Source organism: Microtus oregoni, unplaced genomic scaffold, assembly GCF_018167655.1.
Source record: "Microtus oregoni isolate MIOR12 unplaced genomic scaffold, Mior012 000007F_ref0000211, whole genome shotgun sequence".
NCBI classification, from domain to species: domain Eukaryota; kingdom Metazoa; phylum Chordata; class Mammalia; order Rodentia; family Cricetidae; genus Microtus; species Microtus oregoni.
Genome location: NW_024543066.1, coordinates 13910683 through 13937231, shown reverse-complemented (window position 1 = coordinate 13937231; position 26549 = coordinate 13910683). Strand labels below are relative to the sequence as shown.

General features: G+C 37.3%; 1 protein-coding gene across 2 annotated transcripts in view; it reads left to right on the top strand.

The window, feature by feature from the left end:
- The window catches only part of Ranbp2 (RAN binding protein 2), a 55927-nt gene that overhangs the window by 15048 nt on the left and 14330 nt on the right, over positions 1–26549 (top strand). The window contains exons 7-21 of one of the 2 annotated variants that reach the window (XM_041656244.1): positions 2256–2448; positions 4896–4983; positions 6521–6730; positions 8357–8538; positions 8622–8797; positions 8952–9075; positions 10329–10490; positions 10679–10816; positions 10889–11035; positions 12380–12559; positions 12652–12735; positions 15119–15254; positions 19532–19626; positions 20418–25209; positions 25915–25992. In XM_041656244.1, the coding sequence (XP_041512178.1) occupies positions 2256–2448; positions 4896–4983; positions 6521–6730; positions 8357–8538; positions 8622–8797; positions 8952–9075; positions 10329–10490; positions 10679–10816; positions 10889–11035; positions 12380–12559; positions 12652–12735; positions 15119–15254; positions 19532–19626; positions 20418–25209; positions 25915–25992 (6785 nt within the window). The remainder of the gene's footprint in view (positions 1–2255; positions 2449–4895; positions 4984–6520; positions 6731–8356; positions 8539–8621; positions 8798–8951; positions 9076–10328; positions 10491–10678; positions 10817–10888; positions 11036–12379; positions 12560–12651; positions 12736–15118; positions 15255–19531; positions 19627–20417; positions 25210–25914; positions 25993–26549) is intronic. The other variant, XM_041656245.1, reaches the window with a different exon arrangement.

The following is a 26549-nucleotide window of genomic DNA, read 5'->3' as shown; positions in this document are numbered from 1 at the left end:
CACCAGGCTTGGCTATAAATGCCTTTGCCCTTTGACCTGTATTGCCCTCCCTAGAAAATTCTTACAGTAACTCTCTGAAAATTAGCCTTCTAGTTTAATATTCTCTTTTGTCATGATTAATAGTTCAACATTAAAATGAATGTTCTGGAGTATCATGTTTGATTTAATTTAATGTATTTATTTATTTTGATTGATTGATTTATTTTTTTGAGACAGGGTTTCTCTGTTTTGCTTTGGAACCTCCCCTGGAACGTACTCTGTAAACCAGGCTGGCCTTGAACTCACAGAGATCCGCTTGCCTCTGCCTTTCAAGTGCTGGGATTAAAGATAGCACCACCACTGCCCAACCACATTTTTTCAAAAAATTATTTCATTTATTTATTTATTTATTTATTTATTTATTATATGTGTATTCTGCCTGCATGTATGCCTGCACGCCAGAAGAGGGCACCAGACCTCACTATAGATGGTTGTGAGCCACCATGCGGTTGCTGGGAATTGAACTCAGGACCTCTGGAAGAGCAGCCAGTGCTCTTAACCTCTGAGTCATCTATCTAGTCCCCCCCACATTTTATTTTTAACGTGGTAATTTTGAGTAAAAGCTACGTAACAAAGTTCTTTTTTGTTCATTGACTAGGTTCAGATTTGCTAGTATAAGCATTTAGCATCACTACTATTTCAGAAAACATTTGGCTTAGAAACAAAGGAATTCAAATATAATGAATAAACTTATTTTGTTTGTTTGTTTTGTTTTGTTGGAGACAGTTTTTCTCTGTGTTAACAGCCCTGGCAGTCCTGGAACTCACTGTATAGACCAGACTGACTTTGAAGTCACAGAGATCTGCCTGCCTCTGCCTCCCAAGTGCTGAAAATAAAGGTGTGTGCCACTGCCACTGGGTTCTTTTTATTTTTTTTATTTTTATTAATCAAATTTCATATTATAAAAGCATCACTTAGATTTGTATATGGACCACTGCTTGCCTTTGAAAGTAGAGGATTGGCTAGGTGGTGGTTGCGCATGCCTTTAGTCCTAGCATTAGGGATGCGGAGTTAGGCAGGTCTCTTAGTTTGAGGCCAGCCAGTACTACAGACTGAGTTCCAGGACAGCCAGGGCTATGCAGAGAAACCTTATCTCAAAAGGCCAAAAAAAAAAAAAAAAAAGAAAGAAAGGAAAAAAAAAACCCGTAAAGGATTGTTGGCTTTTTGTGGATTGGGAGGCTGAAGCAGGCGGATCCCTGAGTTTGAGGCCAGCCTGGTCTACAGAGCAAATTTCAGGACAGGTCAACGCAGAGAAACCCTGTCTTTAAAAAAAAAAAAAAAATACAAAAAACCCCCAAAACTCTGAAAGTAAAGGGTTGCTGAAAAATACTTAATTCATGAAAACAAATAAGCTTATAACAGTAACAGTGTTTATGAAAAGTAAGAGTTTTTTAAATAAAACTTGAAAAAATGAGGCATTATTTTACATTTTTGTAGCATCTGTCTCAATTGAACACAAATAGATTCTCAAGTATGTCATTCTGTATATTTCATCTGAAGTCTATAAAATTCATTTATATATGTGTGAGAAACTGAGTATAAAGGGCGCAAAGCATTTCCTGTTTCTTAGTATTATTACTACAAAAATAGGCTTAAACTCAGGGATTCCCCTTAAGAGGTCTTTGAGAACTCATAGAAATCCTCAGACCTTATTTGTTAGAAAATCTGTTGCTCTGATTTCTTATGATAAGCCTTAATACTTAGGATAAGAGTAATCCTTCACACAGTGGTAGGCTTCTAAAGCTTGGTTATTAGATTTCAAAATGTTAAATAGAATATAAAATAAAAATAATTTCTGAACTGTGTTGTCCTCATTTACCATTAAATATTCACATTTTATCTGTCATTTTAATTTGATTCATATCTTTTTTGTGATTAATAACTATTTTGCAGTAGGATATCATGTAGAGTGTGTTTAAGATTGAAGTATTGTAACTGCTGGGTGAAAATTCCCACTCGTGTTTGATCTGTGACTAGCCTCTAGGGTGCTTCATCTGTGAAGGGTCATAGTGTGAATGTGCAAGGTGTGCTTTAAAATCACTATAGTGTGTTATATAGAGTACCTGTTCACTCTTTAAAATAGCCATAGTGTGGTATATAGAGTACCTGTTTACTCTTTAAAATCACTATAGTGTGGTATATAGAGTACCTGTTTACTCTTTAAAATAGACATAGTGTGGTATATAGAGTACCTGTTTACTCTTTTGATCTTACAGTTTTGATAGTGCTCTTCTGTCTGTGAAATCTTCTGTGGGTGGAAATGATAAGCTCTCAGCTACTTTCCTAGAAACGAAAGGACATTTCTACATGCATGTTGGCTCTCTACTTTTGAAGATGGGTCAGCACAGTGACATCCAGTGGCGAGCTCTCTCTGAGCTGGCTGCATTGTGCTATCTCATAGCTTTTCAGGTAAGCCTTTTTCAGTTTGGGGTGCAGTGTCATTTCAAAAAGACTTTATCGTTTTTCTCATAGAGGTGTGTCCCAGTGAGTAATAAAAATATGTGAATAAACATTGTGTTAAAGTTAAGATAAAAGTCAGTTTGTATAGCTAAAGCAAGGTGAGCATACTGTTTAGACTGGTGAAACAGGTGTGGATACATTCTTGTGGACAGTATTTAGTGGTCTCATTTATTTGGAGATCATTTTGAAGAGTTTGATCTATAAACTTGGCCATATCTGTGAATATAATATTAAAGATAAATTTTATTTATTATTATTTTATTTAATGTGCATTGGTGTTATACTTACATATATATCTGTATGAGGGTGTCAGAGTCCTTGGAACTAGAGTTACAACAGCTGAGAGCTGCCATGTGGATGTTGAAAATTGAATCCAGGTCCTTTGGAATGGCAGCCAGTGGTCTTAACTGTTGATTCATCTCTCCAGCCCCTAAAGATGAAATTTTAAATGTGGGTCAAGTTGATTCAAAAAGTTATATATAGGACAGATATCCTTCCCTCCCTTCCTCCCTCACACTTCCTCTTTTTTCTCTCTTCTCCTTTTCTACCTCCCTCTTTTCCACCTCCGTCTTTGCCCTCCCATATCTTCCTCTTTCTGTCCCCTCTCCTTCACAAATCCCCTCCCCCTTTTGCTCCTATCTTTGTTCTCTCTTTTCCCCTTTCCCCTTCCCTGCCCTTCCTCTCTCCATCTCTTGTGTTTTTTTTTGGGGGGGGGGCGGACAGGATCTTTTTTTCTTTTATAGAAAGTATTTTTCATATAATATATTCATATTACTGTTTCCCCAGTTCCTCCCTATCTTTTTTCCCATCTTGATCCATACACTTTCTGTCTTTATTAGAAAACAAGTAGGCATCTAAGGAGTAATAGTAAGATAAACAAAAACAAACAAATTGGAATATGATAAAACCAAATGAAAAAGAGCCAAAGAAAAAGCACAAGAAGCGTGTATAGATGTGGAGACACATGTTTGCACACTTAGGAATCTCAAAAACCCCAAATGCAAAGGACCTGTAAGGCAGAAAAAAGAAACACAAAACTGCCCTGACTTAATATTGTAAGACAAAGAACCTCCAAAGATGTCCTTGAGTTTATTTTGTGCCTACTGCTGAGTATGGGGCCTATCCTTAAGAGTAGTTTGTTTGGCTGGATGATAGTGACGATGGTGGCACACACCTTTAATCCCAGCACTCAGGAGGAAGAGGCTGCCAGATTTCTTGAGTTCGAAATCAGCCTGGTCTACAGACTGAGTTCCAGGTTAGCCAGGGCTACACAGAGAAACCCTATCTGGTATTGAGGGGAAAAGTGGTTTGTTTCTCCATTGAGACTCCCTTTGAGGAAATGAATATTTCATTTGTAAGTAAATGTCAGTCAAGTGGAGATAGCTTCTGAGTCAGGAATGGGATGTTTGTCCACTCTGAGGTCTAGCAGCCCATGTGGTACAGACCCATACAGCTCCTTGCATGTGTCACAGCTTCTTGAGTTCATATGTGCACCAGCTCTGCTGTGTCTAGAAGACTTTGATTCCTTGGTGTCCTCTATCCCCTCTGGCTCTTAAACTCTTTCTGCCCCCTCTTCTACAGTGTTCCCCTAGCCCTGAGGGGAGGGATTTGATGGAGACATCTCTTTTGTTCCAAGGTTTTTCACTCTCTGCATATTATCTGGTTGTGGGTCTATGTGTTTGGTCTTGTCTGCTACAGGAGAAAGCTGCTCTGATGTTAGTTAAGCCATGCAAGGAAATAGTATAGGAGTCATTTTATTGCAACATTCCTTTAGCAGAACAGTAGTAATATGTGGTTTTTCCATAGGTCACTTGCCTGTTTAATCTCAGGGTTTTGGTTACCCAAGCAGCATTGGTCATGGGTTCCATTTCATGGAGTGGGCCTTAAGTCAAATCAGTTATTGGCTGGTTACTCCCACAAGCTTTATACCACCACTCTTGTGCCAGTGAATTTTGCAGACAAGTTGACCATAGTAGATGGAAGGGTGTGGTTGGGTTGGTGTTTACCTTTCTCCTTTTAATGTGAAGAGTATCTTCCCAGTATTGTCAATACTAGTCCTTAGGGGCTAAGGATCTAGTTAGGTACCAGCTCTGCTTCTCCACATTCACTGGGTTGTAGGTGTTTGACAAGATCTTTTATAGCTCTGATTTGCCTAAAAGACCATGTATAGCCCAGACAGGCCTTGAACTCACAGCAGATTCTTCTGCTAAATCTGCTACTCCCGAATATAAGCATAAGTAATCTTTGTACTTTTTCTTAATAGAGTACATACATTTCTTGTCAGCCTTTGTCCAATTAAGTTTAATTATTAACTGGCCATTTTTAAAAAGTAGTATGGAAAAGAACATCAGACTGTTGGAAATAGAGATATTGAATTTTTATTTTAAAATTGTCAGATTCCAAGACCAAAGGTTAAATTAATAAAAGGAGAAGCTGGACAAAATCTACTGGAAACGATGGCCCATGATCGACTTAGCCAATCAGGTAACGATACATTAACTGATTAAATTCTAAAATGGTAAAAACTTAAAAATGGTTGTATTTGAGTTTGTTGTTTGAGTTGAGTTGTGCATGTACTCACTCACTGTACATCACTCAGGAGATGATCTCTCTTTACCGTGTGGGTTCTGGGGATTGAACTCAGGTCCTTGGTGGCAAGTGCCCTTAATAGCTGAGCCATCTTGCTATGCAAGATCTGAACTTTTATTAGGCTCCTTAACTTAAAGTCTTTCTAGTATTCAGAGATAATCTTTCATAATTACTTGTTATTTTTGCCATATTAGTTAAAGGTAGTATGGCAGGGATTAGGAAAAAACACAACCAAATTGCTACATGGGGGAGGTGAGTGAGGACTGAACTTGGGACATGGTACTTGATAGGCAAGCATTCTGTCATGGAACTAAATCCCCAATCCCCATTGCATTTTAAATTAGAACCTACTTAGGCTGGACAGTGGTGGCATATGCCTGTAATCTCAGCACTTGGGAGGCAGAGGTCAACCTGGTCTACAAGGAGAGTTCCAGGACAGCCAAGACTGTTACACAGAGAAACCCTATATTGAAACAAAACAACAGCCAAAAAACCAATTAGAACCTACTTAACTTTGCTTCCAAGTGGTGATAACTTGTTTGTGTAGATGCTAGAGCATCCATCTTTAGTGCGTGAAATCATTTCTGTAGCTAGATATCATTTGCTGCCCATTTAACACCACTGCTTGTAAACACTGGACTTTAGGGATAGTCTTTAATTGCCTAAATGGAATGATATAAAGTGTGGGGGGGGTTGTCACTATATTTTTCCCATAGTATGTTTTTCAAGGTCCACCCATGGTATATATAGTATGTAATAGTTCTTAATTCAATTAGTAGTTTGAAACAAATCCTTTGTAAAAAACTTAATGTATTTATTTTATGTGTATCAGTGCTCTATCTGTATATATGCCTGCATGGCAGAAGAGGGCATCAGATCCCATTACAGATGGTTGTGAACCACCCTGTGGTTGCTGGGTATTGAACTCAGGACTCCTGGAAGAGCAACCAGTGCTCTTAACCACTGAGCATTCTCTCCAGCTCTTGAAACAAGTCGTTAACTCTAAAATTCCAATAAGAAATTTCTATCAGTAGAGCTGGAGATAGGCACTGCCTTAAAACTGTTTCAAAACAGCAGGAGTCTGAGAAGGTGGCTCTAGCCATGATTACATCAGGCCAGAGCTGTTGTCTGAGAGGCACTTAAATCCTATACTTTTCTAGAATGCAAATTCCTTTAGCATTTTTTAATACATTTTGTTTCCCCCCTTTTGTTTTACTTTATTATGTAGACACAGATACTGTGAGACCTATATTTTGTTTGTTTTCTATAAAGTACCATTTTTCTTGACCAGCTGTGATTTGGGACTTGGAAGATGAGGTCGGTGATAATTGTATTATTTCCTTCTTGGGTGTTTCAGTGAAATGATTAAGAAATGTGAGCAAATTAAATTGGTGTTTCATCATAAAATGATGTAAAAAATTGTTTTTTTTAGGGCACATGTTGTTAAATTTAAGTCGTGGCAAGCAAGACTTTTTAAAGGAAGTTGTGGAATCTTTTGCTAATAAAAGTGGCCAGTCTGCTCTCTGTGATGCCCTGTTTTCCAGTCCATCATCCAAGGATAGATCTTTCCTTGGTAATGATGATATTGGAAACCTTAATGGACAAGTACCAGACCCTGATGACTTGGCTAGATATGATACTGGTAAGTTGTACATTTCAAAGGAAATGCTCTTCATTTATACCTGAAAGGTTCATAGTCTTAATATTTTTTGAATTCTTCCCAGGTTTATTTTGGCAGGAGGTGGAAGTTAAAAAGTCTATGTATAGATGACACTTTTTCTTTACATTTCTTGCTGCTTTGTGAATTTTCTATCCTGTATGATGTATGTATCTCTATCTATCTCTATCTATCTATCTATCTATCTATCTATCTATATTTGCTATGTACTTTAAACCATTCAGCATTCAATTTGTTTTTTGTACTACTAAAATAATATAATAATACTGAGAACTTTTTTATTTAAATAGGATCTTTTTGTTTGGTTTTGAGACAGAGTCTCACTATGTAGCCTTGCTTGGTCTGGCCTAGAATTAGCTATGTATACAGTGATGGCCTCACAATCATAGAGATTCACCTGCCTCTGCTTCCCAAGTGCTGAGATTAAAGTTATTCACTACCATGCCCGGCATCATTTAACCATGTTTTTAATGAACGTTGTATGTAACGTTTTTCTTTTCCTGCGTTTTCCCAATTGTTTTCTTCCCTTGTCTTTTTCTACTTGCCGAGATTTGGCTTATGTTCTAGGATTATTTTTTAATAATCTTTGTCAAGCTTTTAGCCCTTTTTAATAATCTTTGTCAAGCTTTTAGCCCAGTGACAACCACCTTGCTGGAATGAATGTCCATGTGGACAGTTGTGCTATTAGCCTCTTCTCGTTGTACCAGTTCATCATAGATGACCTATTTCACTGACTTTTTACTGAAAAGGTTCTACCTCTTTAGTACACATTAAATAACCTGAAGTACTTCATCCTTATAGCTACGCAGTTATGATCACAAAGGGAAGCATATGAGAGAACTTCATTGTAGATAGTATATGAGATAGAATATGGTTTAAAATTAATTCCTTGGAGATTCCTAAAACTGAAATTACTGAGATAGATAAGTACTTACTACCTTTGTCTCTTGCAGATTGCTATAATGCTAGCATTTCTGGAAAACTTGAGCTCTCCTTACTTCTAGAAGCCCATAACTTTTTCAGTATTACATTTCTTGTAGATGAAAAAATGCTTTTTGCTATGCTCATAAGTTAATATGGTATTTCATTGTTACTTAATGACTTCTTAATGAAAGGAACATCTTTCCAAAATTTTTATAAAGTAGGAATTATTTACTTGTTTTGTCAGGTTTCTTTTATTGTTTTTAAAAATGATTTATTGGTTGATTGACTGATGACTCTTATTTTCTCAGATGGCATGGAACTTTCTTATTTACCTTTTCTTATTAAAATTTATAAAGTGTAGCTGGGTGTAGTGGCACACTTCTTTAATCCCAGCACTCAGGAGGAAGAGGCAAGTGGATCGAGGCCACAGAGTAAGTTCCAGGACAGCTAGGGCTATAACAGAAACCCTTGTCCTAAATCCAAAGCAAATCAAACAAAATTTTATAAAGTGTAATGCATTTAATAAGAATGTGAAATTTTGCTATATCTAGTTCTAAGGTTTGAAACAGCAGTTTGTAGTTAAGTTTAATGTTGGTTTAATTGTTTATTTTGGCAAACTAAAGACCCAAAGAAAATGTACATGGTCAGTTTTCCCCTTTGTTTCAGGTGCCATTCGAGCACATAATGGTAGTCTCCAGCACCTTACCTGGCTTGGCTTACAATGGAATTCACTTCCTATCTTACCAGCAATTCGAAAATGGCTAAAACAGCTCTTTCATCATTTGCCTCAGGAAACTTCAAGGCTTGAAACAAATGCACCTGAATCAATATGTATTTTAGATCTTGAAGTAAGCAATGATTATAATCGATTAAATATTTCGAGTGTTTGTAATTTGTTTTACTAACTCGCCATTTTTAAAAATTGAAACAGGTATTCTTACTTGGAGTTATATATACCAGCCATTTACAGTTAAAGGAGAAGTGTAATTCTTATCACACTTCGTATCATCCACTGTGTTTGCCACTTCCTGTCTGCAGACAGCTTTGTACAGAAAGACAGAAATCCTGGTGGGATGCAGTTTGTACTCTGATTCACAGAAAGGCAGTGTGAGTAGTAAAAGAATAGTGATCCTTTAACTTATGACCTGGGTTTTACTAGGGATTTAATTAATTCATGTGAAGGTTTTATTTGTCATATGACAGCATATTTGATAAATGTTGAGCTGCATTTCTTTAAAGTAGTTCTATTAAACTTTTATAGACCTGGAACGTCAGCAAAATTGCGACTTCTTGTTCAGCGTGAAATAAACACTCTGAGAGGCCAGGAAAAACATGGCCTTCAACCTGCTCTACTTGTGCATTGGGCGCAGTGTCTTCAGAAAACAGTGAGTGCGATGAAGTGTGTGTGTGTCTTTCTTCTTTCCTTTCCTTTTTTTCCTTTCTTTCAAAACATGACTTACCTCCAGTGGCAGAGGCAGGCATATCTCTGTGAGTTCAAGTCCATCCTCGCCTACAAATTGAGTTCTAGAATAGCCAGGGCTATTGTACAGAAAAACCCTGTCTCAATAAACCAACCAACCACTCAGCCAATCAACCAACCCAACAGAAAAAAAATCATTGCCTCTAAACAAAATTCTTTTTCCATAATAAATTAATACACTTAACACATAAGTGATGAGTAAAATACTGCCTACTACTTAGTATGTGCTATGTACCAGATTAGAAGTAGATGTTTAGCTTTCTGACCAAAGGGTTACTTCGGGCAGATTTGGTTATCTAATAAAAATGGCAGGTTTTGCTTCAGAGAAGATTGAACAGGATTTCACATAGCCTTGACTGGCCTTACGTGGCCAAGGAAGACCTTGAACTACTAATCCAATTACCTCTGCATCCCAAGTACCAAGATTGCAGTTGTATATCACCATGTTCACCTTAAAAAATGGCAACTCTCAAAAATAGACTGGGCCGACTCATTAGTAAATGTACTAGACTTTTTCTTTTGGGTCACCAACCAGCTCCCAAATCATGGAGACTTATTCTTAATTTTGAATGTTTGGCCTAGCTTAGCCTCGTTTCTGGCTCTTTTATCTTAAAATAATCAGTCAATCTTGCGCTCTCTCTCTCTCTCTCTCTCTCTCTCTCTCTCTCTCTCTCTTGTCTACCTTTTTCCTTGGAGTTTTTTACCTTTTCTTTTCTGTATAACTTTGACTACTTGTCATGTCTAACTGGCTGGCAACTGCCTGGTTGTTTCTGGCGCTGTATGTATCCTACATTCTCTCTCTGAGCCTAGATTTCTCCTATTTATACTCTCTGCTGGCCAGTCTCATCCATCTCATTTCTGCCTAGCTGCTGTCAGTTAAGCTCTTAATTAGACCAATCAAGTGCCTTAGACAGTCAAGGTGAAACAAGTGTAACATATTTTAAGTTGTTGACAAAGGCAGCAAAAACAAATGTAACATTTTCACATAAATATTCTGCAACATAAACAAATGTAACATCTTTGTCTAGTTAAAATAACATTCCACAACAAGTAGAGGCAGTTAGTAATTTTTGATGTTCCATTTCATTTTGATTTGATTTTTTTTTTTGTCATTTCTCTAAACTATTTAAGTTTTGGAATTCTAACTGTCTCTTTTAGGGCAGCAGTCTTAATTCTTTTTATGATCAACGGGAATACATAGGCAGAAGTGTTCATTATTGGAAGAAAGTTTTACCATTGTTGAAGATGATCAGAAAGAAGAATAGCATTCCTGAACCTATAGATCCTCTGTTTAAACATTTCCATAGTGTGGATATTCAGGTAATAATGAATTCTTAATAAATTTATTGCATATGTTATTTATACACATATAGATAATAACTACTTCAGCAAATTGCCTTGTTATTTAATGATAGTGGTGCTTCCTAAATCATGTAGCTGGCAAAAATTTTAATCTGGAAAGCATGTAGGTTGGAAGCAGTTTAAGTAACAGTTGTATATGTTCTCAGGCATCTGAAATTGAAGGCTATGAAGAAGATGCACACATAACCTTTGCTATATTGGATGCTGTTAATGGAAATATAGAAGACGCCATGACTGCTTTTGAATCTATTAAAAATGTAGTTTCTTATTGGAATCTTGCACTGGTAAGTGATGTGGGAATTGAATTTCGTTTTGTTTGTTTGTTTGCTTTGAAAATCTAATTGTATCTTGTGTAGATTTTTCACAGGAAAGCTGAAGACTTTGAAAATGATGCCCTGTCTCCTGAAGAACAAGAAGAATGCAAAAATTATCTGAGAAAGACAAGGGACTACTTGATAAAGATTTTAGATGACAGTGATTCAAATATTTCTGTGGTTCAGAAAGTAAGTTGTTGGTTGTTTTCTGTAATTTAGTATCATTGATAACTGCCTAGGTTTTATATTTTGGTAACTCTTAAATCTCTCAGTATCCCTTGCATTAGATGTACCAGGGACTTGTGTGTAGCGTGAATGTGTGTTGATTCTTAACACTTTATCTTAGGTTTGGTATCTCTTTAAAAAATAACAACAGCAAAAACTTGGCAGTTGGGGTTAGGACGATAGTTGTACAAGTGCGAGGGTCCAAGAATGGCTACCCAGCACACAAGCAGATTCCAGGTGGCCATGACCCACCCCATTTGTAATTCCAGTACTCAGGAGGCCATAATAGGTGAGTAAGCTTGCTAGTTAGACCAGCTGAAGCTCCAGATTCAGCGAGAGACCATCCTTTGGTATACAAGGTGGAGATGGTAATCAAAGAAAATGTTTGATATTAACCTCTGACGCCCACATGCACATGTGTGCACAGATTTTTGCACATGCATGTCGTGAGTATGAACAACACACACACACCCAAAAAATATAAAACTTTGGTATCTAGGTACATACTAGTTTCTAAAATAGGCAGTAATTTTGTTATTTTGGCATGTAATAAAAACGAATATAATAACTTGAGGACTAGTTCCTTATTTTGTTTTTTATTTATTTATTTATTTTTTATTTTTCGAGACAGGGTTTCTCTGTAGCTTTTGGTTCCTGTCCTGGAACTAGCTCTTGTAGACCAGGCTGGCCTCGACTCACAGAGATCCGTCTGCCCCTGCCTCCCGAGTGCTGGGATTAAAGGCGTGTGCCACCACCGCCCAGGTTAGTTCCTTATTTTGGTGAAGTGAAACCAGAGTATTTTTTCTTGTTTCCTTGAGCTGTTAGCAGTTCACCCTCATACTGGTTTCATGTTTATCCTTCCTTCTGAGTATTTTGTTTATTGCTGCTCTTAGATTAGGGTTTATATTATCTGGTGCATTTCAGCATCTATATTTCACTCTATTCAAAATATCTTAGAAGAATCGGTAACTTTGTCCTTATGGAAAAGCGTCCTAAGTTCACTTTTCTTTATCAATTTGACTTACAGAGATACTAGAAGCAACTTAGACTTTAGATTCTACAATCTGTTTATATGTATAACTTAACATGTATTAAAATGCTCGTTAAGATGTCCTGCGGTGCCCACATGTAGTTTTTACAAAATGCTGAGGCAGGACTGAGAATTCAAGTGTATCCTGGGCTACAAGGTGAGATCCTGTCTCAAACTAAGAAGAGAGGAAAGTGCAAACAGTTTAATAAAATAGAATCCTTTATTTCCCAAGTTCTTATTTTGTCATATTTTTGCAAACTAAAACCTTTTGTTTTTAGTTGCCTGTTCCTCTTGAGTCTGTAAAAGAGATGCTGAACTCAGTTATGCAGGAACTTGAAGACTACAGCGAAGGAGGTACTCTTTATAGAAATGGTTGCTTGCGAAATGCAGATTCAGAGATAAAACATTCTACACCGTCTCCTACCAAATATTCTCTGTCACCAAGTAAAAGTTACAAGGCAAGTAGAAAAGAAAGAAATTATTTTATTGTGATGTTCTTTTCTAAATGTCATAAACACTGTTAACATTGTGTGTATATTTGTATGTTTAGTATTCTCCAAAAACACCACCTCGATGGGCAGAAGATCAAAATTCTTTACTAAAAATGATCTGCCAGCAAGTAGAGGCCATTAAGGTAACCACTTAATTTGACTAAATGTAACGCTTATGCTATGATTTTTCTCTCTGATCATTTCCTGACCCTCTTCCCAACCCCCCTCCACCTTTAAGTTTCTCTGTGTAGACCTTGAACTCACTCTGTAGCCCAGTCTGGCCTTGGACTCAGAGATCTGCCTGCTCCTGCCTCCCAAGTACTAGGATCAAAGGTGTGCACCACTACTCCTCAGCCCTCATGCCCAGTTTTTTGTTTCCTTTCCTTCCTTTCCCCTTCTCCTTCCCCCTTTTTTTCCCTTTCTTTTCCCTTTGCTTTTTTTTTTTCTTTTTTTGTTTTGGTTTTTCTTGGTTCATTACTTTCTTACAGTTGATCAAAATGCCCTTACTCTACTTTATAGAGATCAATTATATATCCTGTTTTTTGTTACATCTCTCTTCACTCTTAACCATATTTTCTAAATCACTTACACATCTATTTCCATATGAGATGTGGATAAACCTTTTATCTAAAACACAGTATGATTCCTGTTGATCTCTACGGTTGACTTGTACTGCTGTGCACTGTCATACCTTTTTCCCTTGATTCTTTTCTCAGTGTGGCCATTGTTAAAGTATGTCAGCTTTATCACAAGGAATTTAAAAATTGTCTGAGCTTAATTATTTTCTGTTTAAATCCTTTTATATGAATGGTTTAATTAGAGTGTAGCATTTAAGGGGATTTCATTTTAGAATTACAGATTTTTTTTTTCCCAATGCTTCTTGGGTAAGAGCTAAATTATTTCTAAACCCAATATTATACTAAGGACATTTTGCTATGTGGCAACTATTATGGTATGTATAATCACCACTGTTCAGCTTTGAAAACTGGTTAAGTGACAGAATTTTGGGTTTGTACAGTTATTATGTGTTACATGAACCATGATAACACATTAGAGTTTCAGTCATTCCGTATTATATGCTGTGGAAATGTAGTGGAGCACTACTTGGTGAGCCTGTAAAACTGGGTACTATGCAGAACTCTGACTCTAGTTGTTAATTATTGAACAATTAGATTTTTTTAAAGATTTATTTATTTATTACATATAGTGTTTGTAAACCAGAAGAGGGCACCAAATCTCATTATAGATGGTTGTGAGCCACCATATGGTTGTTAGGAATTCACCTCAAGACCTTTGGAAGAGTTGTTTATGTATTTGAAACATAATTATAGTAGAGGAAGGTCTCAGACTTGTAGTTTTCCTGCTCGCTTTCCCTCAAGCTGGGATTATATATGTGAGCTACCACTCCACTTAAGCATTTCTCGAATAAGAGAGCAGATAATACTAGGATTTTTTTAAAATATGATCTCAATTGTTATAAATTGGTTAGATACCTTGGCAGAGAATTTTCATGCTGTTTTCAAAATTGACCTGCCATCTGGATATTATTTCTTATTTCTTGAAAAATACAAAGCAAAACAGGTGGTGGTTTTTCTTGCACACTTTTTAATCTCAGCATTTGGGAGCAGAGGCAGGTGGGTTTGAGGCCAGTCTGGTGTACAGAGTGAGTTTGAGGACAGGCAGGGCTACACAGAGAAATCTTGTCTCAAAAAACAAAATAAGAAAAGAAAAAAAAATTCATTTGTTAGAATTGCAAGAGGAAATTTTGTAATTTCTGGGGTTGGGTTGGGTAAGATATCTATGGCAGTGGTGTGTCTGCCATCTTGTCTGGTAGGAGAGAGTATGAAAACATTTTGGAGGATCAGATACCAGTTCTATCTTTTTCTGCATCTATCTAATCTATCCCTGTCTATTTAAGGTTTGATAACTGTGTCTGTCTAATTTGAAGTTGTCTTGTTTACTAACGACATGATATGACTAAGCATGTATACATGATAATTTTGAGCAGACACTGTTTTCAGTTGCTGTGAGCAATTTGGAACTTTGTTTTCACCCTCACGTGGTTAAGTACTGAGAGGTGACCTTCAGTGCTAATTAGTCCAGATGGTGAGAAGAACAGAGCTACCGGTACAGGGAGAAGATCTTAGAGGCTGAGTAGGTAGCTCAAGAGCTTGAGGATAATGGGTATCAGAAAAATAAATTTATTTATCTTAAGTTTTATGAGTTTCTAAGTTTTTAGTGAGACTAAATTTTATGAAGATTAATGTCAGTTAAGTATGGAATGGAAATTAAATAAGATTTTGGGAATTAGTTCTATGGGATAGAGTTAAAGTGAAAAATTACAGTAGACAAATTTTAACACATTAAAAATGAACCATGTTCTTAGTATCTAGATTCCAGTGGAGAGTATATTCTAAAAGATACCATCAAGTATTTAAATTTAAAATATTTGCTAAGTGTTCGCTGAGACTGTTCTAGTATTATATAATTAAATGTTTAACTTTTCCTTTTATTTTCTTTAAATAGAAAGAAATGCAGGAATTGAAGTTAAATAGTAATAACTCTGCCTCCCCTCATCGCTGGCCTCCAGAACATTATGGACAAGACCCAGCTCCTGATGGGTATCAGGGCTCACAAACTTTTCACGGGGCTCCGCTAACAGGTAAGCTGGCAACTGAACAACCCCCGGATCTAATAAAATATTACTCTTCTTTTAAAAATTTTTCTCTTTTTTATAGTACTGAGATTTCAACTTGAAGCTGCATGCTTGCTAGATAGATGTTCTATCTCTGAGCTGCACCCCCAGCTCAGTTCCCCCATCCCCCAAGATTTAAATAGGTAACTTGTGAATTTAACTTGTCTGTGGTTTTTTCATTCAAATATGTTTACTTACATGTTTGTTCAAACTCTATATTTAGTATACTGAAATTTTATAAGTCCAGTCAGAAACAAATCTTAACTAACTCCATATATATTAAATCTCAAGGAATGTTTTAGAATATTTTTATATACCTCGTAGCTAAACTGTGAAATGTTTCATAATTTGAAACATGTTGAGCAATATTGTTAGGTACTGAGATGGTGCCTAATAAGAACTTAAACCTCTTGAGTTATTTTGATGGTGTTTAGAGAGACAGGAAAGTAATTAATTAATTTTCATTGTGAGCCTAGCTTTTATGGCCGAGTCATTTCTCCAGCCCTTATTTTGAAATGTGATTATTCACCAGGAAACCCATAATTATCTGCTCTATCTATCTATCTATCTATCTTCTACCTATCATCCATCTATCTGTCTGTCTGTCTGTCTATCTATCTATCTATCTATCTAGTCAATCAACTGCTCAATCTATCTATTGAGATAGAGTTTTATTATTCAACTCTGGATGGCCTGGAACTCACTGTAGACCAGGGTGGCCTCAAACTCATTCATTTGAATTCTTTCACCTGCTTCTTCTACCCAAGTGCTAAGATTATAGACATATACCCCCACAGCTGGCTGCATAATAAGTTCATTTAAAGTTTTTTCTTATATTTTAGCTGTATAATTTAACTCCTAAAATATGGAGTTGATAATTTGTTTCATATAATTGTCTTGAGCATTTGTGTTTGTACAGATAGGTATGGTGATGTTTATTGTGGGTTGGTTATGTACAAAAGTACATTTTGTATAATTTTATCATAGTAACTGTGTAAATACTCTTGGTAATTTTAGTTTTATAGATGAGGAAATGCTTTTTGAAGGATTAGTTTATCCATTAGTACTTACTATACTGCTAGTTACTGATTGGTGTTTTTATCCCTAACTTGGAAGTAACTTGCCAGTATGGTATAGCGCCCCCAGGTGGTCAGCAATAATAAAAATAGGTCTCTTACCTGACAGATTACTCAAATGAAATCTGAAATTCTGTAAAACCTGAAACTTAATAGTATGATAGGTCTTTCTTTGTTTTTTGTTTTTTCGAGACACAAGGTTTCTTGTGAAAGCTCTGGCTGTCCTGGAACTTGCTTTGTAGACCAGGCTGGCCTCAAACTCAGAGAGATCTGCCTGCTTCTGCCTCCCAAGTGCTGGGATAGTAGGCATGGAGCCACTGTGCCCAGCTCTTTTTTTTTCTCTTGTAGTTTTTGAGTGACAAGGTGTCCTAAGTGGAAAAATCCTACACAATACACTCATATGAGAGGATGTCGTCAGAATATAGATTCACTGAAAATATAGACAGGGTATGATGGCAAACATGGTTATAGTCCAGTACTCAAGATGCTCAAGCAGGAAGATCACAAGTCTAAGGCCAGTCTTGCCTGCTTAGTGAGGCCCTGTCTCAGGAACAAACAAATTGAATTGAATGAATGAATTTATGAAACATGAATAAATTTGGTATTACTTGCTTTCTGTCCTTAAGACATCTTTATGTATATGCAAATATTCTGATACCTTCGGCACCAAAAAATTTAGACAAGAACTAACTTAATTAGAACTGTAATGTATATTGATTATTTTGTTTTGTTCATTTTGACAACATCTTACTTTGTAGCCCAGACTGGACTAGAACCCATGATGTAGCTCAAAACTGACTTCAAACTTACAGTGATTCTCATGTCTCTGCGTGAGGGATGGGATTGATGTTTAGTGTAAGATCTAGTTTAAATAAGCACATTGTGTTCTGGTTCACGGAGTCACACTTAAAGAGTTCTCTCTGTTCTCTTCTCATAGTGATTTCTCAGTGTTAGCAAGGTTTCATGAAGGTAAACTCAGTGTCATACATTACATAGAAAGTATGCGTGTAGAGCATAGACCTTGAACTGCTTAAAACTCTTTTGTAGGGGATTAAATAGACTGGCTGACCTCTAGAGTTTATTAGTTCTTGTGTGCAGCAGTTACTTAGTACCTCTTTGGTTACTATTTCCATTTCTTCTGTGTACAGGCAAAAAGGATCTTTTTTGGTGTCATATAAGTCTATAAACATTCACATTGTCGTATTCTTCTTTTTTTTTTTTTTTTCCGAGACAGGGTTTCTCTGAAGCTTTTGGTTCCTATCCTGGAACTAGCTCTTGTAGACCAGGCTGGTCTCGACTCACAGAGATCCGCCTGCCTCTGCCTCTCGAGTGTTGGGATTAAAGGCATGCGCCACCACCGCCCGGCTGTTATATTCTTTTAATGATAAAAAATTGTACTGGCTAGTACATCCTTGTTTTATAGTTAAGAAAAACTTCAATTGCTCGTTGGCAAGGTCATAAGTTTATTGGAAGCTTATTTATCCCCCTGTGTTCATAGTAAATAATACAGAGGTATTCTTGTTGTCTTTTAAAAATTAGATGCCTAGAAGGTAAAGATAAATAAATCTCAGAAGTACTGAACAATTCTAACGAAAACTAAAGATTAACCACCCTTTAAAAACATACACAGTCTTTAAAACTTTTATATTTGTTTTATGCATATAAGTATTTTGTCTGCATGTGTGTCTGTGCACCACATGTGTGCCTAGTGCCTGAAACTGGAAGAAGACTTCAGATCCTCTGGGACTGGAGTTATCGATATGAGCTGCCAAATGGGTGCTGGAAATCTAGTCTGACTCTTCCGGATGAGCAGCCAGTGTTCGTAACTGCTGAGCCGTCTTTCTAGCCCCTAAACACGTTTTGGAATATTCTCTGAATTGTCTATTCATATACTGGCTTCTTTTTCTTGTTTCTAATTTTTTTGTCCCACTGAGTCTCCAGGCACTGATAGAGTTGCATTCTTTTGCCTGCACGTACATGTACACTGTAGGCATTCAGTGCTTGTGGTTGACAGTTGTGAGCTGCCATGTGGACTCTCTTACCTGTAGATTTTTTTTTTTTAGATTATTGTGTCATGTCTATCAACTTGTAACTTCTGTGCCTGTTTCCTCCACCTTAGAATAATAGTTCTGTCCCATCAGGCCATTCCATTAGGTTTCCAAATTCTAACTTGGGGGTACTTACTTTACTTCTACAGTAAATATGTACAGTATGAAAGGTCTTTTGGTTTTTAGTTCTGGTAACACTGTCATAAAATAGAGTGAGCACAACACTGTAGTTTTGCCACTTAGTTTTAGTGCCTTTTAGTAGTGTCAGTTCCTAATAAAGCTCACAGAACAGATGGAGCATATAGTTTGTCTTTCAGTGTTATATTTTTATGTATGTGTGTGCACATGTGTACTTTAAGCCAAAGAACAAGTTTTGTGTTAATTTGTTGTTTTAAATTTTGATGTATTGTGCGTGTCTGTCTGTCTGTGCCGTAGCGTGTGTTCTGGAAATGAAAATCCTATTGCTAGGTTTGTGTGGTAACCACCTTCACCTGCTGAGCCATGTAGTTGGTCACATGCTTATTGTGAGGTCCTTTCCATGATTATATTAGATGATTTTATACTTAAATCTCAGTAATATTTTGAGTTCATAGCACTGCTATTCTGTAGATTTTCAAGGCCTCTTTTAAACTTTAGGTCATCAGATGCATTTTGGTTAGTAAATCTTTTGTAACTACTATATTTCTAATATTGATCATCCTGTGCTTTTAAATCCTGCTGATCTTAGATGGACCATTTGCATTCTTCTTGGTTTTTCTTTTGAGAGAGTCTCTCACTATGTAGCTTTGACTGAAACTCAGAAGAAATCTGGCTGCCTCTTTGAGTGTGGAGATCAAGTAGCATATGCCACTTATGCCTTAGTCTAGGATGTTAAAGACAACAGCGGTGGTCTTTTTTATTTTTTTTTATTTTTATAGGTTTTTTTTTTTAGTTTTTCATTTATTGATTACTTTGGGTTACTTTAATGTGTAGAAATGTAAAGATAGAATAATTAAAATTTTCTTTGATTCCTATTTTGTATTTATAACTCTTGTCTAGATAATAGTATTTTGAACTGTAGAATAGACTTTTAACATTGTTTTCTTTTTCTTTTTCTTTTCTTTTGTTTGTTTGTTTTTAGTTGCAACTACTGGCCCTTCAGTATATTATAGTCAGTCACCAGCATATAATTCCCAGTATCTTCTCAGACCAGCAGCTAATGTTACTCCCACAAAGGTAATTAAAGGAAAAACTTGTATATTTATAACTACATTTTAAATGTTTAGGTTTCTTTTAAAGAAAATGAAAGGAGTAAGTGGTTCAGTATTGGAAATTATGTGATCTTCATAATACAGGAATTTCTTATTTTTGTATTTTAGAAGTAAGTTGAAATATTTGAAATATGTTAAATATAGGAAGATTGCAAGTTTTAGCCCTTGTGTCTTTCTATTTCAGTTGGAATAGGGCAAGTATATTCTTGTGCTGCTAGTCTGCTGTATTGCCATCCTGTTGACTCAAACAGTAATTGAAAAGACTGGAAGGACAGAGAGCTGGGGGTGCATTTAGACCCCTCTTCTACTTATTGTGACCTTGGGCAAGTTTTTTTAATTTCTGTACCTCTTAGGGAATACCTATTTTAAAATGAAAATTATACTACAGTTAATACAGTTTTTGAGGATCCTAAAATGAGATAAATGTTTAGAATAAAGCCCAGTTGGTACAGTGAATTTTAGTCATAATTACCACTGCTAATTAAGACCATTTGGTAAGTGATTAGTGACTGAAGAAGCTATTTGTAAGTGTAGAAGTTTAAGACATCTTATTAGTACATGCCAAGTAAATATACAGGTGTCTTTGTAGCACCATTGGTGTCCCTTGTTCTTCTGTGTACATTGGTGCTATTGCTGAATAATACTCATAATTTCAGGTTTATAAGAGTTGATTTATATGTAGCTTTTCATATGGTTATGGTTATCTTTATACGGTCTTATGGTTAATGTATAAAATATTTTAATTTTTTCTTTTAGGGACCAGTTTATGGCATGAATAGGCTTCCACCCCAGCAACATATTTACGCCTATCCACAGCAGATGCATTCACAACAGATGCATACACCGCCAGTGCAGAATTCATCAGCTTGTATGTTCTCTCAGGAGATGTATGGTCCTCCCTTGCGGTTTGAGTCTCCTGCAACAGGAATTCTATCACCCAGGGGTGATGATTACTTTAATTATAATGTTCAACAGACAAGCACAAATCCACCTTTGCCAGAACCAGGGTATTTCACAAAACCTCCACTTGTAGCTCATGCTTCAAGGCCCGCAGAATCAAAGGTTATGGAATTTGGAAAAACCAATTTTGTTCAGCCCGTGCCGGGTGAAGTAATAAGGCCACCTCTGACAACACCAGCACACACAACACAGCCAACTCCCTTTAAGTTTAACTCAAACTTTAAGTCAAATGACGGTGACTTCACATTTTCATCACCACAGGTTGTAACACAGCCTCCTTCAACAGCTTATAGTAATAGTGAAAGTCTTTTGGGTCTTCTGACTTCAGATAAACCTTTGCAAGGAGATGGCTATAGTGGACCAAAATCAATTTCTGGTCAAACTATTGGGTCTCGAAATACATTTAATTTTGGGAACAAAAATGTGTCTGGAATGACATTTACAGAAAACATAGGCCAAAACCAGCAGAAGAATTCTGGTTTTCGTCGAAGTGATGATATGTTTACTTTTCACGGCCCAGGAAAATCTATATTTGCACCCCCTGCTTCAGACCTGGCAAATAAGAGTCATGAGACAGATGGAGGAAGCGCTCATGGGGATGAGGATGATGATGGCCCTCACTTTGAGCCTGTGGTTCCTCTTCCTGACAAGATAGAAGTAAAAACCGGTGAGGAAGATGAAGAAGAATTCTTTTGCAATCGTGCAAAATTGTTCCGTTTTGATGGTGAATCCAAAGAATGGAAGGAGCGTGGGATAGGCAATGTAAAAATATTAAGACATAAAACGTCTGGTAAAATTCGCCTTCTGATGAGACGAGAGCAAGTATTAAAGATCTGTGCAAATCATTACATTAGTCCGGATATGAAGCTGACACCCAATGCTGGCTCAGATAGATCTTTTGTATGGCATGCCCTTGATTATGCAGATGAGTTACCAAAACCAGAGCAGCTTGCAATTAGATTCAAAACTCCTGAGGAAGCAGCACTATTTAAGTGTAAATTTGAAGAAGCCCAGAAGATTTTAAAAGCCTCAGGAACAAATGTGTCTACAGCACCAAACCATACTATCAGAATTGTAAAAGAACCTGCAGCTCATGATAACAAAGATATTTGCAAATCGGATGGTGGAAACTTGAATTTTGAATTTCAGATTGTAAAGAAGGAAGGGTCTTGGTGGCATTGTAACAGCTGCTCATTTAAGAATGCCGCAACTGCTAAGAAATGTGTATCATGCCAAAATATAAACCCAGCCAATAATAAAGAGCTCCTAGGTCCACCATTAGTTGAAAATGGCTTTGCTCCTAAAACTGACCCAGAAAATGCTCAAGATCGATTTGCAATGATGACTCCGAATAAGGAAGGTCATTGGGATTGCAGTGTTTGTTTAGTAAGAAACGAGCCCACTATATCTAGGTGCATTGCATGTCAGAATACAAAATCAGCTAACAAAAATGGATCTTCTTTTGTTCAGACTTCTTTCAAATTTGGGCAGGGAGACCTTCCTAAGTCTGTTGACAGTGATTTCAGATCTGTTTTTTCTAAAAAGGAAGGAGAGTGGGATTGCGATATATGCCTGGTCCGAAATGAAGGAAGCTCTACAAAATGTGTTGCTTGTCAGAATCCAGGAAAGCAGGCTGTGTCTACTGTTTCATCACCTGCCTCTTTTAAGGCCAGTACTTCGGATATAAGTAAACCTGCAAAGGGTGGATTCGAGGACATGTTTGCTAAGAAAGAAGGACAATGGGATTGTAGTTCATGCTTGGTGAGAAATGAAGCAAATGCTGTAAAGTGTGTTGCTTGCCAGAATCCTGCTAAGACAAGTCCAGCTGCCGCCTCTTTCAAGTTTGGTTCTTCAGAGATGAGTAAGGCTCCCAGGAGTGGATTTGAGGGTATGTTCACCAAGAAGGAAGGACAATGGGATTGCAGCCAGTGTTTAGTCCGAAATGAAGCAAGTGCTGCTCAATGTATTGCTTGTCAGAATCCAAATAAACAGAATCAGCCTACATCTGTTATCCCAACTTCTGCCTCTTCAGAGACAAGCAAATCTCCAAAAAGTGGATTTGAAGGATTGTTTACCAAAAAGGAAGGACAGTGGGAGTGCAGTGTTTGTTCTGTACAAAATGAGAGCTCTTCTCTAAAATGTGTGGCTTGTGATGCCTCCAAGCCAACTCATAAGTCTGTTGTAGAATCTTCTTCAGCTTTCACAGTGGGCTCAAAATCACAGTTAAATGAATCTGCAGGAAGTCAAATGGGAACAGAATTTAAAAGTAACTTTCCAGAAAAAAATTTCAAATTTGGCATTACAGAGCAGAAATTTAAATTTGGGCATGCGGATCAAGAAAAAACATCTTCCTTTGGCTTTCAGGGTTCTTCTAACACAGGATTTAAGTCAATCAAAGACGGGTTTAGTTTTTCCATTCCTGTGTCTGCTGATGGGTTTAAATTTGGCATTCAGGAAAAAGGAAATGAAGAGAAGAAGAGTGAAAAACACCTTGAAAGTGATACTGGGTTCCAAGCTCATGATGTTAGTGGTCAGAAGAATGGCAGTGGTGTGATCTTTGGTCAGACAAGCAGCACTTTCACCTTTGCAGATCTTGCAAAGTCAACTTCAGGAGAAGGGTTTCAGTTTGGCAAGAAAGACCCTAATTTCAAGGGATTTTCAGGTGCGGGAGAAAAATTATTCTCATCACAAAGTGGCAAAGTGGCTGAGAAAGCTAACACGTCTTCGGATCCTGAGAAAGATGATGATGCCTACAAGACCGAGGACAGTGATGACATCCATTTTGAGCCAGTGGTGCAGATGCCTGAAAAAGTAGAGCTTGTAACAGGAGAAGAAGATGAAAAAGTTTTGTATTCACAGAGGGTGAAATTATTTAGATTTGATGCTGAGATAAGTCAGTGGAAAGAAAGGGGTTTGGGGAACTTAAAAATTCTCAAAAATGAAGTCAATGGTAAACTAAGAATGCTGATGAGAAGAGAACAAGTACTAAAAGTCTGTGCCAATCATTGGATAACCACCACCATGAACCTGAAGCCTCTCTCGGGGTCTGATAGAGCGTGGATGTGGCTAGCTAGTGACTTTTCAGATGGTGATGCTAAACTGGAACAGCTGGCTGCAAAGTTTAAAACACCAGAGCTAGCCGAAGAGTTCAAGCAGAAATTTGAGGAGTGTCAGCGGCTTCTCTTAGACATTCCACTTCAGACTCCCCATAAGCTTGTGGATACCGGCAGGGCTGCTAAGTTAATACAGAGAGCTGAGGAGATGAAGAGTGGACTGAAAGATTTCAAAACGTTTTTGACAAATGATCAAGTAAAGGTCACCGATGAAGAGAATACAAGTTCAGCTGCCGATGCTTCCAGTGCTTCAGACACAACAGTGAAGCAAAATCCTGAACACACTGGGCCTACCTTAGAATGGGACAACTATGACTTACGGGAAGATGCCTTGGACGACAGCGTCAGCAGCAGCTCAGTTCATGCTTCTCCGTTGGCAAGCAGCCCTGTACGGAAAAACCTCTTCCGTTTCGGTGAGTCAACTACAGGATTTAACTTCAGTTTTAAATCTGCTTTGAGTCCGTCTAAGTCTCCTGCCAAATTGAACCAGAGTGGAGCTTCAGTCGGCACTGATGAAGAATCTGATGTTACTCAAGAAGAAGAAAGAGATGGACAGTACTTTGAGCCTGTTGTACCCTTACCTGATCTAGTTGAAGTATCCAGTGGTGAGGAAAATGAACAGGTTGTTTTTAGTCACAGAGCAAAGCTCTACAGATACGATAAAGATGCTGGTCAGTGGAAAGAAAGAGGCATTGGTGATATAAAGATTCTACAAAATTATGATAATAAGCAAGTTCGCATAGTGATGAGACGGGACCAAGTATTAAAGCTTTGTGCCAATCACAGAATAACTCCAGATATGACTTTGCAAAATATGAAAGGGACAGAAAGAGTGTGGGTATGGACTGCATGTGATTTTGCAGATGGAGAAAGAAAAATAGAACATTTAGCTGTTCGTTTTAAACTACAGGATGTTGCAGATTCATTTAAGAAAATTTTTGATGAAGCAAAAACAGCCCAAGAAAAAGACTGTTTGATAACACCTCATGCTTCTCATCTGAGCACTCCTCGAGAATCACCATGTGGCAAAATTGCTGTAGCCATTTTAGAAGAGACCACAAGAGAAAGGACTGATGTAATTCAGGGAGATGAGGTAGTAGACACAACTTCAGAAGCTGGAGAAACATCTAGCACTTCTGAAACAACACCAAAAGCAGTGGTTTCTCCTCCAAAGTTTGTATTTGGCTCAGAGTCTGTTAAAAGCATTTTTAGTAGTGAAAAATCAAAGCCATTTGCATTTGGCAATAGTTCAGCCACTGGATCTTTGTTTGGATTTAGTTTTAATGCACCTTTGAAAAATAGCAGTAGTGAAGTTACTTCAGTAGTTCAGAGTGGATCTGGAGGAAAGGTAGAACCTGACAAGTGTGAACCACAGACTGACATCAGACAGTCTTCAGATGGCAAAGTCAGAAATGTCGTTGTCTGTCCAAAGGAGGAGTCTTCACCTAGTTACACATTTAAAGCACCAGAAAAGGGTAAGTACGCAGTGTTTAGAGTTAAGCAGATTTTTTTAAAAATATTTTTTTAAATGATTTATTCTTATTTATGTCTGTATGAGGGTGTCAGATACTTTGATGTTACAGATGGTTGTGAGCTGCCATATGGGTGCTGGGAATTGGACCTGGGTCCTCTGGAAAAGCAGACAGTGCTCTTAACCATTGGGTCATCTCTCTAGTCCCCAGCAGACTTTTTAAAAGTGTGTGTCTTTGACTCTTTAGGAAACAAATATTGTAGTCGGAGTTGTGTCATAAACACTAGTTAGTGAACAGTTTGAAGTATTTTAATAGACAAGTCTAACCCCTAAGTAAGTTTGCCTGTGAGTATTCCAACTAACAGATCATAAGAGATTTGTTTCAGTAACTTGAGAGGCATGTATCATAAAGCAGAGCCAAAGAAGCTAATCTAGTACAAAGACTCATGCACTTGATTCATGAGTATTAGTCTTTTAAATGTTGATTCTTCAGTGTTTTGTTTTAAAATCAACTTAAAGCATGTGTTATTGAGATGTTCCGTGTGTGTTATATGAGTTAGTATTGCCACCTTTTATTAAATTAGCGAAGAAAGACCTTGGATATGTAAGACAACCAGATTGATAGAAATTGAGGGTTCCGACTTCTTATGTATTAAGAGTCAACTTGTTTCATAAGATGTTAAAAAATGAATATTCTTTATTTTCCTAGGATTTAATTTTAGCCTTTTTAAATCTAATCCCATGGCCTTTTGGACCAGCTTCCCTACCTTACAACCTGAGAGCAAAGGTATAGATCTAGTATTTCCAGTATGAGGTGACTGGCAGCTGGTAGTCCTTAGCCAAGTACTTGTGGCTGTATGAACTGAAGTACTTAACACTGCAGTGTGCATGCTAAAGAATGCCATTTTACAAAGCATACCTTTTGAGTAGGGCTGTAACAAACAACTTTCAAAATTACGTTTTAAAATGTACCTGGGTGCTATTTATGTTTTTTGGTGCTCTCTTGGCTTCATCTTCAACTATGCTTAATGTCTGTGTGTTGTCTCTCTCTCTCTCTCTCTCTCTCTCTCTCTCTCTCCCTCTCCCCCTCCCTCCCTCCCTCTTCCCCTCTCTCTCTCTCTCTCTCTCTCTCTCTCTCTCTCTGCTTCACTGAACTTTTTTCTTTTCAACTCTGTAGAACCTGCTTTTCTAATCTTTGACTTTAGCCACTACTGTGTGGCAGTATTCAGATAGGATGGCAGTTAGAATGTATATAAAACATGTCTCTTTAGGGTTTAGAAACTGTTTGAAAGTAGACCTTGTTTTTACAGCTACCCTTCTGTAACTTGTGTTCCTTATGAAGTA